The sequence below is a fragment of the Bos javanicus genome, chromosome 14, assembly GCF_032452875.1.
Source record: "Bos javanicus breed banteng chromosome 14, ARS-OSU_banteng_1.0, whole genome shotgun sequence".
Lineage (NCBI taxonomy): Eukaryota > Metazoa > Chordata > Mammalia > Artiodactyla > Bovidae > Bos > Bos javanicus.
In genome coordinates, this window is record NC_083881.1 from 66,545,104 (window position 1) to 66,560,390 (window position 15,287).

General features: G+C 44.0%; 1 protein-coding gene across 4 annotated transcripts in view; it reads right to left on the bottom strand.

Moving 5' to 3' along the window:
- The window catches only part of LAPTM4B (lysosomal protein transmembrane 4 beta), a 62,223-nt gene extending 47,100 nt beyond the window's left edge, over nt 1-15,123 (bottom strand). The window contains exon 1 of one of the 4 annotated variants that reach the window (XM_061439312.1): nt 14,778-15,123. In XM_061439312.1, the coding sequence (XP_061295296.1) occupies nt 14,778-14,876 (99 nt within the window). In that variant the 5' untranslated portion in view covers nt 14,877-15,123. Of the gene's footprint in view, nt 1-11,579; nt 11,628-11,834; nt 11,883-12,555; nt 12,648-14,777 lie in introns of those variants that run through there. The other 3 variants (XM_061439315.1, XM_061439314.1, XM_061439313.1) reach the window with 3 other exon arrangements.
- Between the last annotated feature and the right edge of the window lie 164 nt (nt 15,124-15,287).

The window sequence follows — 15,287 nt, forward strand, 5'->3', positions numbered from 1 at the left end:
GGATTCTTATCCACTGGACCACCAGAAAGTCCCAAGTTTGGGCCTTTTACTTGAAATGTACTTATTTTAGAATTCTGACACAAATGTGCTTTTTATTCACGTAAGACCCTGTCTACAGGGTCCTGTTCTGATAGTGAAATAAATTTCTGACACAACTATTTCAACTCAAACAACTGTGGTAAATACATGCTGGGGGAAATTTAATTCACCATAAAATCCTAGTAGTGCAGGAGATAAACAAACATCAGCAACCAAATAAAATGCAGAATAAATGTTGTAACATTAACTCATCCACTGAATCGTTCAAAAATTAGCTATTAGCCAACAAATATATGCCAAGCACTAGGCTAACATCAATACATATTAATCCCCGCTCAAGCTAGTCTGCTGTCTAGCGGGGAGGACAGCCAAATAAACTGGCTGTTCCATTTAGAGTAAAAAGGAATTCTGCTACACTGTGGCTGGGGAGAAGAGGGAGGCAACGGAAAGCCTCTGTAGGAAGAGGACCTTCTAAACACCAGAAAGTAAGAGACTCGGAGATCTACAGAGACAAAGATTACAGCACAAATGAATAATTTTAGGGAATCAGGCTAAGTGACTGAGAACTAAATGTTAAGAGAAAGTTCAAGGAAAGAGAAAGGTAAAAATGAGCAGCCCTTGGCAGTCCTTTGAGTTGGATTTTAAGTAAAGCCGGTGTTTTCAATAGGGAAGCTATAAATCCTCTGGTTTACACAGTGTGCGCGCAGGAGAAAGTTTAAGCAGTCAAGTTGACACTGAATCTTTCCTTAGGGCCCCACTTCGGCAGGCAAATTTTAAAAGTGCATTAAACAGATTCTCCCTCCCCCAGCCCCCAAGTTCAGCGCAGGCCTCCTGATTCACTTTGCAGCCTAGTGCCGCCAGTTCCATATACCTTCCGCACGGGTGATGGCTTAAATCAAGAAACCACCGCCACACCTCCTACCTATTACTGAAGCAGTTCTGCATGCCCTAAGTGGCGTGATCATTGCTACAACCACTCCACAGACGAGGACTCCCAGGATTCACAGGAAACCTGCAGGGAGTTGTGACCTTTCCAGCTGAGACTCAGTCATGGGTCCTGATTGCAATTGCCATACATGCTCTTTCCAGTAACCCAGGATCCACCCAAGAAGCCACCGCATCCGGTTCACAAGGCCTGGCGACTCTGTTAACCAATCCGCTGGCAGCAGGCTCGGAATTCTTTTCAAGGGAGTGTTCCAGACAGCCGCTCTCATGTGAGCTGAGGCTAGGGAGCAGAGGGAGACAGACTTGCAACTCCCACTTCCCTGAATGGACTTGGTCGGGTTCCGATCTTCATGCTCGGGCTGAGTCACCACTATATTCTCTCGGAATGATAAGAAAGATGTCTGGACAGTGGACAGAAGGAGCCAGAAAGAAGGCTGTCCAAAGAGCCACCGGGAGACCTGAGAGGCAGGTGTGGACAGGAAGAACTGTGTTCCCCCCCTTTGTGCCCTAAAGAACTTTCTGGATCTCTGAATATAAAGAGATAGGCCAAGCCAGAGCCTAGTTTATAATGTGCATAAAGAAGTATCAAGCACCAGAAGGTTTAGAAGGCCAGCATCTGGAAAAGAGAAAATATGAAGTGCAAAAATGGCTAATTTAATTTTTTTAGGGCAGCAAACCTGATGCTGTTTGTGTTCTGAGATGCTCTCTATATTAGATCTGTTAGTCTCTATTTGCAACCATCCTATTCCAACAACTTGGATTATCATTAAAATGAAAAAAAAAAAGAAACATCCTTTGAAAAACTAAAGTGATTATTACTCCCTGCTTAGCTTCAATACATAAAATAATACTTTATTCCCACAGCTATTTACCAAAGACAAAACTGAAACTCATAAAACAGAATGTCTTTACTGGTGAAAGGGAAGAGGCAATAACAGATAACCACTGAAATACAAATTTTGCATCCCATTCAAGAACAGTGTTGTTATTTGTACTTTAGAGTTAAACTTTTTCTTACAAAATAGCAATACATTTAAATCACCTAAAAAGAAATCCAAAACTTGAAATTAAAGATCAAAAAATGCACTTCTAGTTTGTACACATACTTTGAAATTTAGAATAAAAAGCTGCTAATGTATAACTTGATAGCTAAGTTTTCAAAAAATTTTAATTGTCACATTAAAATAAAATCCAATGATACAGTCTAACTACTCATAGACAAAGAAATGCTTTGCAATCATAATGCTGAATTGTTAAATAATGCTTTTCTCCTTTCCATACATAAAATGCATACCATAAATATTCATTACTATGAATCTAGGTAATGAAACATTCTTGAAGGTGATATTAATATCTGACATCGTTACTTTTAGTTAAAAGAAAATAGCATTAGATTACTTCAAAAGTAAACAGCTTCTGAAGATCACCGTTCTAAGCTATTTCTCAATGTAAACTAATGAAAAGATTATCCAGTAAATTAACAACTGTCACTAATATAAATAAGTATCTTTTAAGATTCTATTCCGGTTTACATACTTCCTTTAGAACAAACAGATTATCTAAGAAACTTCCTTTTAGTTTCTAAAGACCTGTAAAGGAGAAAAAAAATAAGGCAAAGAAATATTCTCAGGTAAATAACAAGAATCAAAGAAAGCCTACTGAAATTTTACTAACTTAAACTTTTAAAAAATTTTTTACTGGAGTATAGCCGATTTACAATGTTATGTTGCTTTCTGCTATACAGCAAAGTGAATCCGTGATATATATATCTCCACTCTTTTAAAAAAAATTCTCCATATAGGTCATTACAGATTACTGAGTGGAGTTCCCTGTGCTATACAGTAGGTCCCTAGTATCTATTTTATAAATAGGAGTGTGTATATGTCAATCCCAATCTCCCATTTATCTCTGCCCACCCCCAACTTTTAAACATTTTCACAAAGGCGCTATGATCTTTCTGCTATTAAAACCTGTTTGAAGGAATAAAAAGTCAAGTTTTGACTACACACGCATGATTCCAAGAAAAGAAAATTAGCATCAGAAATGTATGAGTCCACAAACCACTGCTATCAAAAGTGTGGTCTGTATCACTGAGTCACTTTGCTGCACAGCAGAAATGAACACAGCGCTGTAAACCAACTATACTTCAGTAAAAAAAAAAAAAAAGGAGAAAGAAAAGTGTTGTCAGCAAAATGAAGTTTCAGCATCATCCCACATGTGTTACTAATGTAGAACCACAGGACCAACCTCAGACCTAATGAATCAGAAGTAAAGGTCAAGGGGCTTCTCTGGTGGTCCAGTGGTTAAGAATCTGCCTACCAGCGCAGGGGACACAGGTTCGACCCCTGGTCAGGGAACTAAGATCCCCACGTCCCGTGGGACCACTGAGCCCGTGCGTGCTGCAACTACAGAGCCCACACCACAACTAGAGAAAAGCCCTCACTCTGCAACCAAAGATCCTACGTGCAGCAACGAAGATCCCACACGCCACAACTAAGACCCTACCTAGCAAACCAAGTATTTTTGTAAAAAAAGAAGGAAAAAAAAAAGTAAATGCCAACAAGACTGACAGCTGACCTCTTAGCAGCAAAGCGTAACTCTACAGTGGATGGAGAGCTTGAACGTGTCAGCAACTGTCAACCAAGGACTGCTTCCCCGATGGCTCAGAGGGTAAAGAATCAAGTCTGCAAAGCAGGAAGCCTAGGAGACTGGGGTTTGATCCCTGGGTAGAGAAGATTCCCCTGGAGGAGGCAAGGGCGACCCCACTCCAGTATTCTTGCCTGAAAAATCCCACGGACAGAGGAGACTGGTGGGCCACAGTCCCAAGGGTCACAAAGAGCTGGACACAACTGAACGACTAAGCACAGACACAAGCACTGAGATATCTTTCAAGAACTTGAGCCAAATACAGACAGTTTCAAAGAATAACAGTTTGCCATCAACATATCCTCACTGGGACCTCCCCGGCAGTCCAGTGGCTAAGACTCCGTACTCCCAATGCAGGGGGCTCGGGTCCAATCCCTGGTCAGGGAACTAGGTCCCACATGCCTCAACCAAGAACTCACAGCCACAACTAAGCCTTGGCACAGCAAAACAAACAAACAAAACAGACCCTCACTAAAGGAGATGTTTAAATACGCACATCAGTCAGAAGGACAGTGATCCCGAACAGCTGGTCAAGAAAACGATGGGTCATGTACTTTCCACATGCGGAGTGTAGAATGTCCATTTTTTGAATAAAAATTATAGTAATTGCAAAAAGAGAAAATGATGGACAGGTGTAAATACGTGACCAACTCTAAGCGAACACGGATTGTATTGGTCAGTGTCTTGGGGAAGCTTTAAAAAGAAAAGACACTAAAATACAAGAAATATGACTTCAAGGACATATACTGTTCAAAAGAAAGGCAAAGACATTACTAAGTCTAGACTTTTGTTAAGTACATATATTAAATTTCTTGAATGAATCACTACTGCCATAGAAATAAAAAAAACAGCAGATAGGCCAAAACTACTTATCACAATTATGTCCCAATATTAATACACATATTACATGTATTAATATTATGTGTTCCAATATTAATACACATTCATTACCGGCAATTTCCTCTTACTAGACCCTGGATGCCATGTTGGCAAGGATGGGGTCTATTTTGAATCATATTGTATTGCCAGCAGCTCACACAGTTCCTAACACATGAAATGAAGGGAAGAAAATAACCAGATACACATCAACACTCCTTCTAGGCTTGTATTTTCTACAATTATTTTGAGATGGGAAGAAGGAAACGGCAACCCACTCCAGTGGGTTTTTCTCTTGCCTGGAAAATTCAATGGACAGAAGAGCCTGGTAGGCTACAGTTCAAGGGGTCACAAAGAGTCAGACACGACTGAGTGACTTCACTTTCACTTTCTTTGAGATGGGAAGCCCTCATCCATAAGCAGTTGTGGTTTCCTGATCCACTAGCTAGCTTTATCTGATGTCTTACACAGATGACACCAGCTGCTTTCATATGAAAATGCTATCATGTGCCCTCATTTTATCTTTAAATAAATTTTTGACAAGCAATTAAAAACTCCACTGATGATTTGTATTTGAATACTACTTGGTTTTATCAGTAGTTGCAACCATTTTATGACTTGCTTAAATTGTCTTGTGATACTTTTGAACGATTATTTGCAATTATTTGTTAGAATTATTAACTGGACTGTAGCCCGCCAGACTCCTCTGTCCATGGAATTCTCCAGGCAAGAATACTGGAGCAGATTGCCATTTCCATCTTCAGGGGAACTTCCTGATCCACTAATTGAACCCAGGTCTCCAACACTGCAGGCAGATTCTTGACCATCTGAGCCACCAGGAAAGCCCATTATGTACTGGTTTGTAATACTGGAATTAATGCCTCCAATAATTAGTACCAGTTGCCCAACAGGCAACAAGATCGCAGCAATAAGACTATTGTTAGGTGTCATGTCAGATTAGTAGATGGCCCTGGAATCTGTTCTCCCCTTCCATCACAGTAACAGGGGTATCTGGATACGTAAATCCCCAGCTGAAGATACCATCTCCCTGCCTACCATGCCGCTAAGTCCTTCATCTTGTTTTGGGCTACTGGGATATGAGTGTTTCACAGAATCCACATCTTGGTGAGGGTAACAGGCAGGAAGGCCAGGGGTCTCCAAATGGAAGAAATAGGCTGCAAGTGTCAGACATTTTTATCTCTCTTAAGTGGCAGGAGGAAACAAACTAGAGGTATTTTTTTCCTTCTCTATACAAATTTAAAAGGAGGTTTCTCTTAAAATACAGTGTTGCCATAATGACAAGGGTTTCACCTGAAGTTAACTATTCTCAAACCTTGAGTTAACCAATGCATTTTTCTTATGGAAATATATTTCTTAAGCTATGTTAATGTACTGTGCATTCAACCCAGACTCTGTCTTTAAGTCAGTTCAGCCTAACGGCTCAGAACCTACTTGACAAACCAGAGTGTTATACTCAGATATTGTTCCCCTAATCTATGTAAATGAAACTATTTGTATGGTAATCTGCCCTTCTTCAAGAATCAAGTCAATCGTTTTATGGCCCGGGATGAATCATGGTGCCAAGATTATCCCAAAATGCATCTTACGGATGAGGGGCCTGGTGCCATTCTGAGTTTTAAGACATTCCTTTCTTTCATTAACAGACTGCTAGTGACTATATAACATCCAGCTGAAGACTAGCAGGGGGTTACTCTTTCTGCCCCCTCCTGATGCCTATGTCAGAAACTTTCTCTATCTCCTTTATACTTTAATAAAACTTTATTACACAAAAGCTCTGAGCGATCAAGCCTCGATCAAGCCTCGTCTCTGGCCCCAGATTGAATTCTTCTCCTCTGGAGGCCAAGAATCCCAGCGTCTTTTCATTCAGCAACAACCTTTCATTGGTGCAAAACTCATGCTAACCACTTTGTTAGTTCAGTTCAGTTGCTCAGTCATGTCTGACTCTTTGCAACCCCATGCACGCCAGGCTTCCCTGTCCATCACCAACTCCCGGAGTATACTCAAACTCATGTCCATTGAGTCGGTGATGCCATCCAACCATCTCATCCTCTGTCCTCCCCTTCTCCTGCCTTCAATCTTTCCCAGCATCAGGGTCTTTTCAAATGAGTCAGTTGTTTGCATCAAGTGGCCAAAGTATTGGAGTTTCAGCTTCACCATCAGTCATTCTAATAAATATTCAGGACTTTTCACATTACGTTAAAATGTATCTATAGTGGGACCCAGAGAGAGTGATATTAACAAACACTTTATTTCTTGTTCAGCTTGCCTTTAAAATGTTCGGGATGAACATCCATCATGGAACACAGGTTCTATCTCTGGTCCGGGGAAGAGCCCACGGGCTGAGGGACAACTAAGCTTATGAGCCACAGCCCCTGAGCCAACGCGCTGCAGCTACAGAAGCCAGCGCGCCCTAGAGCCTGGGCTCCGCAACTACAGAAGCCACTGCAATGAGAAGCCCACAGACCACAACCAGAGAAAGCCCACATGCAGCAGTGAAGACCCAGTGCAGCCATAAATCATAAACAAAAATAATTTTTGAAGCTTTTTAAAAAAGGTAGTAAATACCACTGAAATCTTCACCAGACAATATTTCATAAAACTTCCCTTGATCCTTTTTATTTGTGGGTGGGGAGGCCTGTATTTTTTTTTTAAAGGGACTTATTAGACATCTCTCAAAAACCCAGTATCCATTTCTGTCCCAAATCTGTTCGATTCCTGAATTCAGATGATGGAGAGAAGCGGGGTGGCCATGATAGACTTGTATCATTAACTAACCAGTGAGAGTTCTCATTCATATAACTTGCATCATTAGCAATGAGAAACTTCTGGTGGGAAGACCTGACATAGCAGCCTCTCCCATCTGGAAGGCTGTCCACACCCTGCCTGTCACCCGGGCCATCCAAAACAGCTGGCCCGTTCCATCGTCCTTAAAAACTGCTTTCACCCTCTCACCCCTGTTAATAATTCTTAAGTGCCTCTCACTATCTACAGAATAAAATCCATACTCCTTACTCTGGAATTTCAGTCTTTTACAATCTAATATAGTCAGGAAAACACTAGGTAATAAGACTGACCGACGTATTACGAGTTAGTCCCTATTTTGCCCTGGACTTATGGACCAAGGTACAGAATCTGACAGCTGGAAAGAAACTATTCATCTAAAAGGAGCATATCATCACCTATCGAGCCTGACCCCAGGGATGCTTTGAGGTCTAAACAGGAACAAATGTGCAAGTCCACTGAAAACCGCGTATCAATCACTCCACAAATGCGAGATGTCGGCTTTACTGTCCAGTTATTACTATCCAGACAGAAATCAATAGTTATTACACCAGGACTTCTAAGGATACAAAAAGAACCCACCAGGCCTGGGTACACAAGCAAGCTGTGACTTTCAAAGTGAACTAGTTGCTTATTTGACAGGCCAGGTCATAAAGCCAAGGAGACCAGCTACTCTGAGCCCTTTCATCCTTTATAATCTGATATATGGCCAACTCCCCAAAGAATAGTGTCTGGCACAAAGAGGTATTCAGTATGTATTTGTTGAAGACTAACCTAAAATACACTCAGAAAATGATAAAAAGGATGCTATGCACAAAGGGGGACCCATCCTGGGTGTCAATGACAGATTCTTCCAACTATCAGCACCACTTTTTAAAACATACTAAGAAAATCATCGGATAAAATGCAAGAAATTACAAAGGAAAAAGTATGCTTGAGGGTGTCAGGAGCAATGCAAGTCCTGATGGCAAAATATATTCCATAAGAAATGCAGGCTTTACGTTAAAAAGAATAATGCCATTTGCAGCAACATAGATGGCCCTAGAGACTGTCACACTGGGTGAAGCCAAGACACAAAAGGAGAACTATCATATGACATCCCTTATATGTGGAATCTAAGTAAAGAAACTCACAGACTTAGAGAAGAACTTATGGTTGCTGGGGGGAAGGACCAGGGGAAGGAACAGTTAGGGAGTTTGGGACCGACATGCACACACTGCTGTATTTAAAATGGATAACCAACAAGGACTTACTGTAGAGCACAGGAACTCTGCTCAATGTTGTGTGTCAGCTTGAATGGCAGGGAGTCTGGGGGAGAATGGATACATGTATATGAATGGCTGAGTCCCTTTGCTGTCCACCTGAACTGTCACAACATTTTTTGCTTATCAGCTATACTCTGATACAAAACCAAGTTGTGTTTTTTTTTAATGTGGCCTTTAGCATAAGGAATACAGCAGGGATTTTTTTTTTGTTTATTATTGTTCTCCAAACATTCTTTCTCTTCCCAGGAACAGCCTCCAGATGTCTCAACTCTCTGCTCTCACAATGATATGTTAAATTAATCCCACTCCACCCCGCCCCCACTCACAGCCCTCCAACCAATAGTTCAAGGGAAGCATATCCCAGACCTAAATTTATCAGTATATTCTAGTCACATAACCATGGCCTGTTTGGTTCAGGATTGTACAGATAAATTTATCAAATCTGAACAAATCTCAAGACTCACAGCTTAAGTACTGGCTGGCATATACGGCAGCCGTTTGTATCCTAAAGAAGGTAACCTGAAAGGGGAGGGGTTGGGAGAGAGAGGGAAAGGGATGCAGTGAAATCCACCGCATTGCTTAACTGTGTAAGCCGACTTCAGCAGATGAGAAACACAAGGGTCATGAAACACACATCTCCCGGAGGTAGTGAGCCCACGTTTTTTAGGAGTAGGATGACAAGCTCATATTTGTGTTTGAGAAAAATACCTCTGGAAATTGCATATGCAATAGACCGAAAAAAAAAAAAAGGATTATTGATGGCAAGGCTAGAAGCAGAGAGACCAGTTATGATTCTATTATAATAAAGTGAGAGTTAATGAGAGCCTAAATGAGAGAAGTGGTAGCAAGAATAAGAACAGGACAGAATAAGGCACTCAGGAGGTTGGAAAAAAAAAAAAAATCAATATAACGTGGAGACGGAATAAAGGAAGAGATCCAGATGGCAAGGGGGACAGAGGCAGCTATCCGAGGAATCTGAGTCAGGGGTCGAAGGAGACTAGTGTGGGCAAATCTGAGTACGGGTGAATTTGGGGAAGTTAACGGATTCAGGCTTAGAATATTAAGTTTTGTTGAAGAGAGGAAATCCTAGAAGCCCACATGGCAAGCATTCTGTGTCAAGTATTCCTTTCAAATTGTGATCCCTCTGGAAACGGAGACAAATCAATCCTCATTCGGTGAGGATATGCACCTTACTTGTTTTTCTAAAAAAACCTTTGTAGCTATTAAAGGTTATGGGAGAAATCAACTTTTTTCTTAGGTTTAATGATTAAACCGCCTTTCTAAATAAACACAAGCCTCCACCTCACATCATAGTACACAAAACACAAAAGCTCTACAAAAAACTTAGAACTAAACCAGATGTAAACATAAAAGCTAAAGCCATAAAGCTTCTGAAGAAAATTGAGTATCTTTACAATCTCAGGGTAGGCAAAGAAAGTACTAACACAGAAAGTACTAACCATAAAAGAAAAAACGTGAATTGAACTTAACTGAAATTAAAAACTCCAGTTCATCAAAATAGACTAATAAGAAAATCAGTGGGCAGCCACACTGAGAGAAAATATTCACAAACAATATATTTAACAAAGGACTATACTATTATTATTAACCAAAATATAGAGTTCTCACAAATCTGAAGGATTAAAAAAACAAAAAGATAAAACTCAGTTTTTTAAAAAATGTGCAGTCAACACAAAGGAAGATATATAGTTGGCCAAGAAGCAAAGATAAACTGTTTCAGGTCATCAGCCACATAGGGGAAAATTCAAACCCAAGTCACCAACAGCTCCCACTCCACACCCAGTGAGCTTCGTACCCTGTGGACTGGAGTGGAAAAATGGCAATTTGGAAAATACCTGGCAGTTTCTTATCAAGTTAAAACACACGACGGCCAGGAACCCCAGTGCAAGGTGTTTTTCAAGAGAAATAAAACCAGATGTCCACAAACTTTTTTTTTTAAATATGTATTTCTTTTCCTGTGCTAGGTCTTGGTTGCAGCATGCGGAATCTTTGTCTCGGCATGTGAACTCTTCCTTCTGGCATGTGGGATCTAGTTCCCTGACCAGGAACGAACCTGGGTCCCATGAATTCAGAGTTCAGAGTCTTAACCACTGGACCACCAGGGAAGTCCCCACAAGCTCTTTTTTTCCAAGACTGTTCAGAGCAGATTTATCCATAACAGCCCCAAACTGGAAAAACCCAAATGTCCATCATCTGGCAAATGGATAAACAGACTGTGGTCTATTCTTATAACAAAGTAATACTCAGCAATAATAAGGCACAAATATTGACACACTCCAAGACCATGAATGAATGTAAAATTCATTATGCTAAGTTAAAGAAACCCAATACAAAAAAAGAAACACCTACAGTATAATTCCATTTATATGAATAGGCAAAACACCTATGGGGTGGGCTGTCTATGGAGGGGATATTCTGAGAAGAGGCACGAGGGAACTTTCTGGGAATGTTCTCTAAGGGTGTGGGTTACAAAGGTGCAAACATTGGTCTTGTCAATGAACTGTACACTTAATACCTGTGATTTTCACCATATGTAAAGTATGCCTCAATTTTTAAAGGGAAAAAAATTTTAAAAAAGTAAATGAAAAGTGATAGCTAATACAGATACCTGAAATCAATATGCTTTTTTTTTTAAAAAAAACTGGACTAAAGGAAACCTTTATCATTTCAAGGCAAAAACAAAACACACAACTTTTAAAAGGTAAAACTGGAAACAGCACAGACCAATAACATCACTCAGACCACAAGCTGCAATCACTTAACCTCTTCGCCTTGGTTTTTCCTCTGTAAAATGGGAATTAAAAAAAAATCTACCAGGAATATGTAAAAACTAAGCTTATGCAAAGAATTGTAGAGAAAAATGTTGCCTGCCATTCCAGTTCTACCAGGATCAAGCCGTTAGCCACCACAGTCACCCAGGACTCTGGGACTGAGGGGAATTCAGGCTAGAGACAGACAGATCCCCAAGATAATGCAGGTCCATACCTGAGAAATTTCAACTTTCACAGATTCTTGCATCTTCCCGTACTTAGAAAATGATACATAAAATCATTAACCTGATTTGCCTGTTCCGTGATTAACACTCATCTCAGGACTTCAACTACAGGTTTTCTCACAGCAAAAAATTCTTATATTCCGGCTCCTCCCTCACATCTTCACAACAGTTTCTCAGAGCTGTCTGAGAGGTTGTTCCCCTGGGCTATTTTATACAGAGTAAGACACTGAATAAACTCAACTCACAGCCTTCTCATAGTTCACTCCGGTTTTTTTCATCAAGGAAGCTAGGGAATTCCCTGGAGACCCAATGATGAGGACTCCTCGATTTCACTGTGGAGAGCGGAGTTTGACCCCTTTTCAGGGAAGCCTCGTGGTGTAGCCAAAAAAAGTAGTGCTATCAATAGTATAGTGGGCTTCCGCAGTGGCTCAGTGGTAAAAGAATCTGCTGGCAATGCAGGAGACGCAGGTTCCATGCCTGGGTCGGAGAGATCCCCTGGAGAAGGAGATGGCAACCCACTCCAATAATCCTGCCTGGAGAATTCCATGGACAGAGGGGCCTGGTAGGCTATGGTCCATGGGTTCACAAAGAGTTGGGCACAACTGAAGCGACGGAGCACAAACAGTGCCTGGCACACAGGAGCTTAGTAAACGGTCATGGTAGAAAACAATTAGAAAATGCATAAAAAAGATTCACTTTACCTTTCCTTTCAATGGACTCTTTTTTGAATATCTATATTCCTACCCTTTTTTCTCCTGAAAACTCTACTTTTTTTTGATAGTGACCTCATTCCATCCAGATGACTGGTGGAAAGAGAAAGAGATGCCTTGTTCTTTAGCTCCTTCATCTTAAAAATGTACGCGTAAATCAAAGTTTTGGATAACCAAATTACATATGTAAAAGGATGAGGGAAACTCACTAGTTTAAAAAAAGTTTAAATTGTTTTGAGAAAAGCTAAAGACTTACAAAGATGACCAGCAGCATACAGCGTCTGTGGGGTCGCACAGAGTCGGCACGACTGAAGCGACTTAGCAGCAGCAGTGTACACTGTGTGCCCTACGTCGTTCCAGTCGTTTCCAACAATCGGCAACCCTGGTGGACTGTCGCCCACAGGCTCCTCCGCCCAGGGCATTTCCCAGGCAAGAATTACTGGAGTGATTTGCCCTTTCTGCCGCCAGGGGATCTTTCCCATCAGGGACCCAACCTGTTTCTCCTGTCTCCTGCGTCGGAAAGCGGGTCCTTCACCACTAGCACCCCTGGGAAGCCCCAACATGGCTTGCTTATTCACATCTGCCGAAAAGCTTTCTAATTATTTTTCAAAAAGCCATCGTTCCAAATGCTAAAACCTGCATCCCAATAACTCCTTTCCCCAAAGAGCACGCTCAAGCTGTGGACAAAGCCTGCAGAGTCCTCTCCTTTTATCACACCAATGTGTCCTACTGGATTACCGCCAACAACAGGGCTCAAGTAGATTTATCTTTCCTGTAGATCACGTAGTCCATTTGCCTAATGCAGTGCCCTAGATTTTACAAATTACATTCATAGATGTACTTGCACCCTGCAGATTTCAACATCTTCAAGGAGGACACAAGACATGTGGATAAAATTGTCTATCCTGATTATCAATAAAAGCACTATTTCAAGACCACCCACTATTCTTTCGCTGTAACTTTCAATTTCCGGGTTTTGTTTTTTTTTTGCTTTCAGTAAAACCAGGGTAGAGCCAATACCCAGATGTTCTCTCTGCATTCAAGCCGCACCGTAAGGACCCACATATATTAAAGATTTGTCTGAAAGCTTTTAAGGCCAAATACTTCTATTGTGTGGCCTGTGACAGTCACTGAATAAAGGAAACTTGCAACTATAAATAGCACAGAGAACACCATATTGGGGGAGGGGTGTTTTGCTTACAGTGGCACCACAGACGAGTTCACAATTCGACTTACGTCCGTGTTACATCAAAACACTGAACTATCAACAGACCAAAACACTCTGATGACTAAGAAGATCAGAATGTACCACCACTAAAAAGTTCTATATGCCATCTTACTACCACGTCTAAGGTGTTTCTTCCTGGTGCAGAGGCATTCAGCGCCCAGAGGCTCGGGCTTAACTGTCCATCATGATGGAACAGAAACCACGATGCAGCGGAACCCGACTCGGGTGCTGGTGCAGTCTGGGTCGGGGTGGGGCACCAATCAACCTGGAGCTGGTACAGGGCACGACTCCAAGTTGCCTCACTAGCGCCTGATAATCACTGCTCCCCAGACAAGTAAAAAGCTCCTATCTAGAAACAAACTAACAGACCAGATGGGCCTTCGGGGTCGGCTAAGAAGCTGGGGATCACCTGCAAATCGGGGGTTTGGGGTGGGGGGAGGTAAGTGGGTGTAAAATGGCTGTCCAGGGCCGACTGAAACGCAGTGAATCACAAGGCAAGCCCCTCCTAGGGTAAGGGCTTTACAACAAGCATGTGGGTAGGGCACCCCCACCCCCAGCCATTCCCACTCCGGATGCGAAGGCGCGCAGGAGGCGAGCCAGCAAAACCCCGGGCACCTGCGGGCCGGGAGAGCTGGCAGGCGCGGGGGAGGGTGGGGGCGGACAGCAAGAGGTGCCGGCTCACTGCCTCGACGGCTCTCCCGACCCGTCGAAAGCACAAAGCCCAGCGGACGCAGAGAATAAAGGAAAGGCGGGCACGTGCTCCGCAGGCAAGGATGGGGGTGCCGGGGCTCCGCTGACCATCAAAGCGCGCTTTCGCCAGAAACCGCGCAGCTCCGGGAGGCCCAGCCGGCTCCCGGCGGAAGGCTTTGGGGCGCCCCCTTTGCTCAGCGCGACCCCAGCCCACGCGCACCGCCCCCCGAAACCATCCCCACCCCGAACACTGGGTCCTGACCGCAGCCCCCGCCACAGGTTGGCCGAGTCGGGGGGTGGGGGGGCGGGGGGGGGGCGAATCGTGGAGCCGCCCGCCCAGAGAATTAAGTTTCTAATAATATAACTTTAGGCGGATTAACGCCGGCTTCGCCCAACCCCGAGGGCCGCAGCCGGTACCCATGAGGGGGTGTGAAAAGTGAAGCGGGTTCCCGGGGGGTCCCGGGGCGTCCGCGCTCCTCCCAGGCAGGTGCGCGCCCCCTACCCCAACCCCAGGGGGCGGGGGGGGGGGGGCGCGGTTCGTCCAGGCGGGTCGCGCTCACCAAGTACCAGACGCCAAGCAGGATGGTGCCAGTGCGGACATGGCAGCAGAGGCAGCAGCTGTTGGAGTAGAACCGCGTCCAGGGGGCCACCATCTTCATCGCTCGGGCCGCGGGCGCAGTGGCGCGACTCTGCGCCCAAGTTCGCAGGAGCTTTGGCCGTCGGTCCTGAGCGCCGCGCGGCTGTCGCCGGCCCCTCTCTCCCCGGCTACCCTCGCTCCCTCTTCCCGGCCCCCGTCCGCCTACCACTGGCCCCGGGCCCCGCGCCTCTCCCCGCGAAGAGCTCGCAGCTGGAACCTCGGCCGGAGCCAGAGCTCCGAGGGCTGCGGGGAAAGGGGGCGGGACCAGGGCGGGGAGAGGGGCGGCGCGGGGTTCCCGCGGACCACGTGACGGGCGCCCGGGCCCTGTGACGTCACCGCGGGCTCCATCCGGCAGCCGGCGGCCGGCGGCCGGCGGCCGGCGCCGCCCGCCCCGGGGGACAGAAATCAATCAACCCACACCCCTGGCAGTACC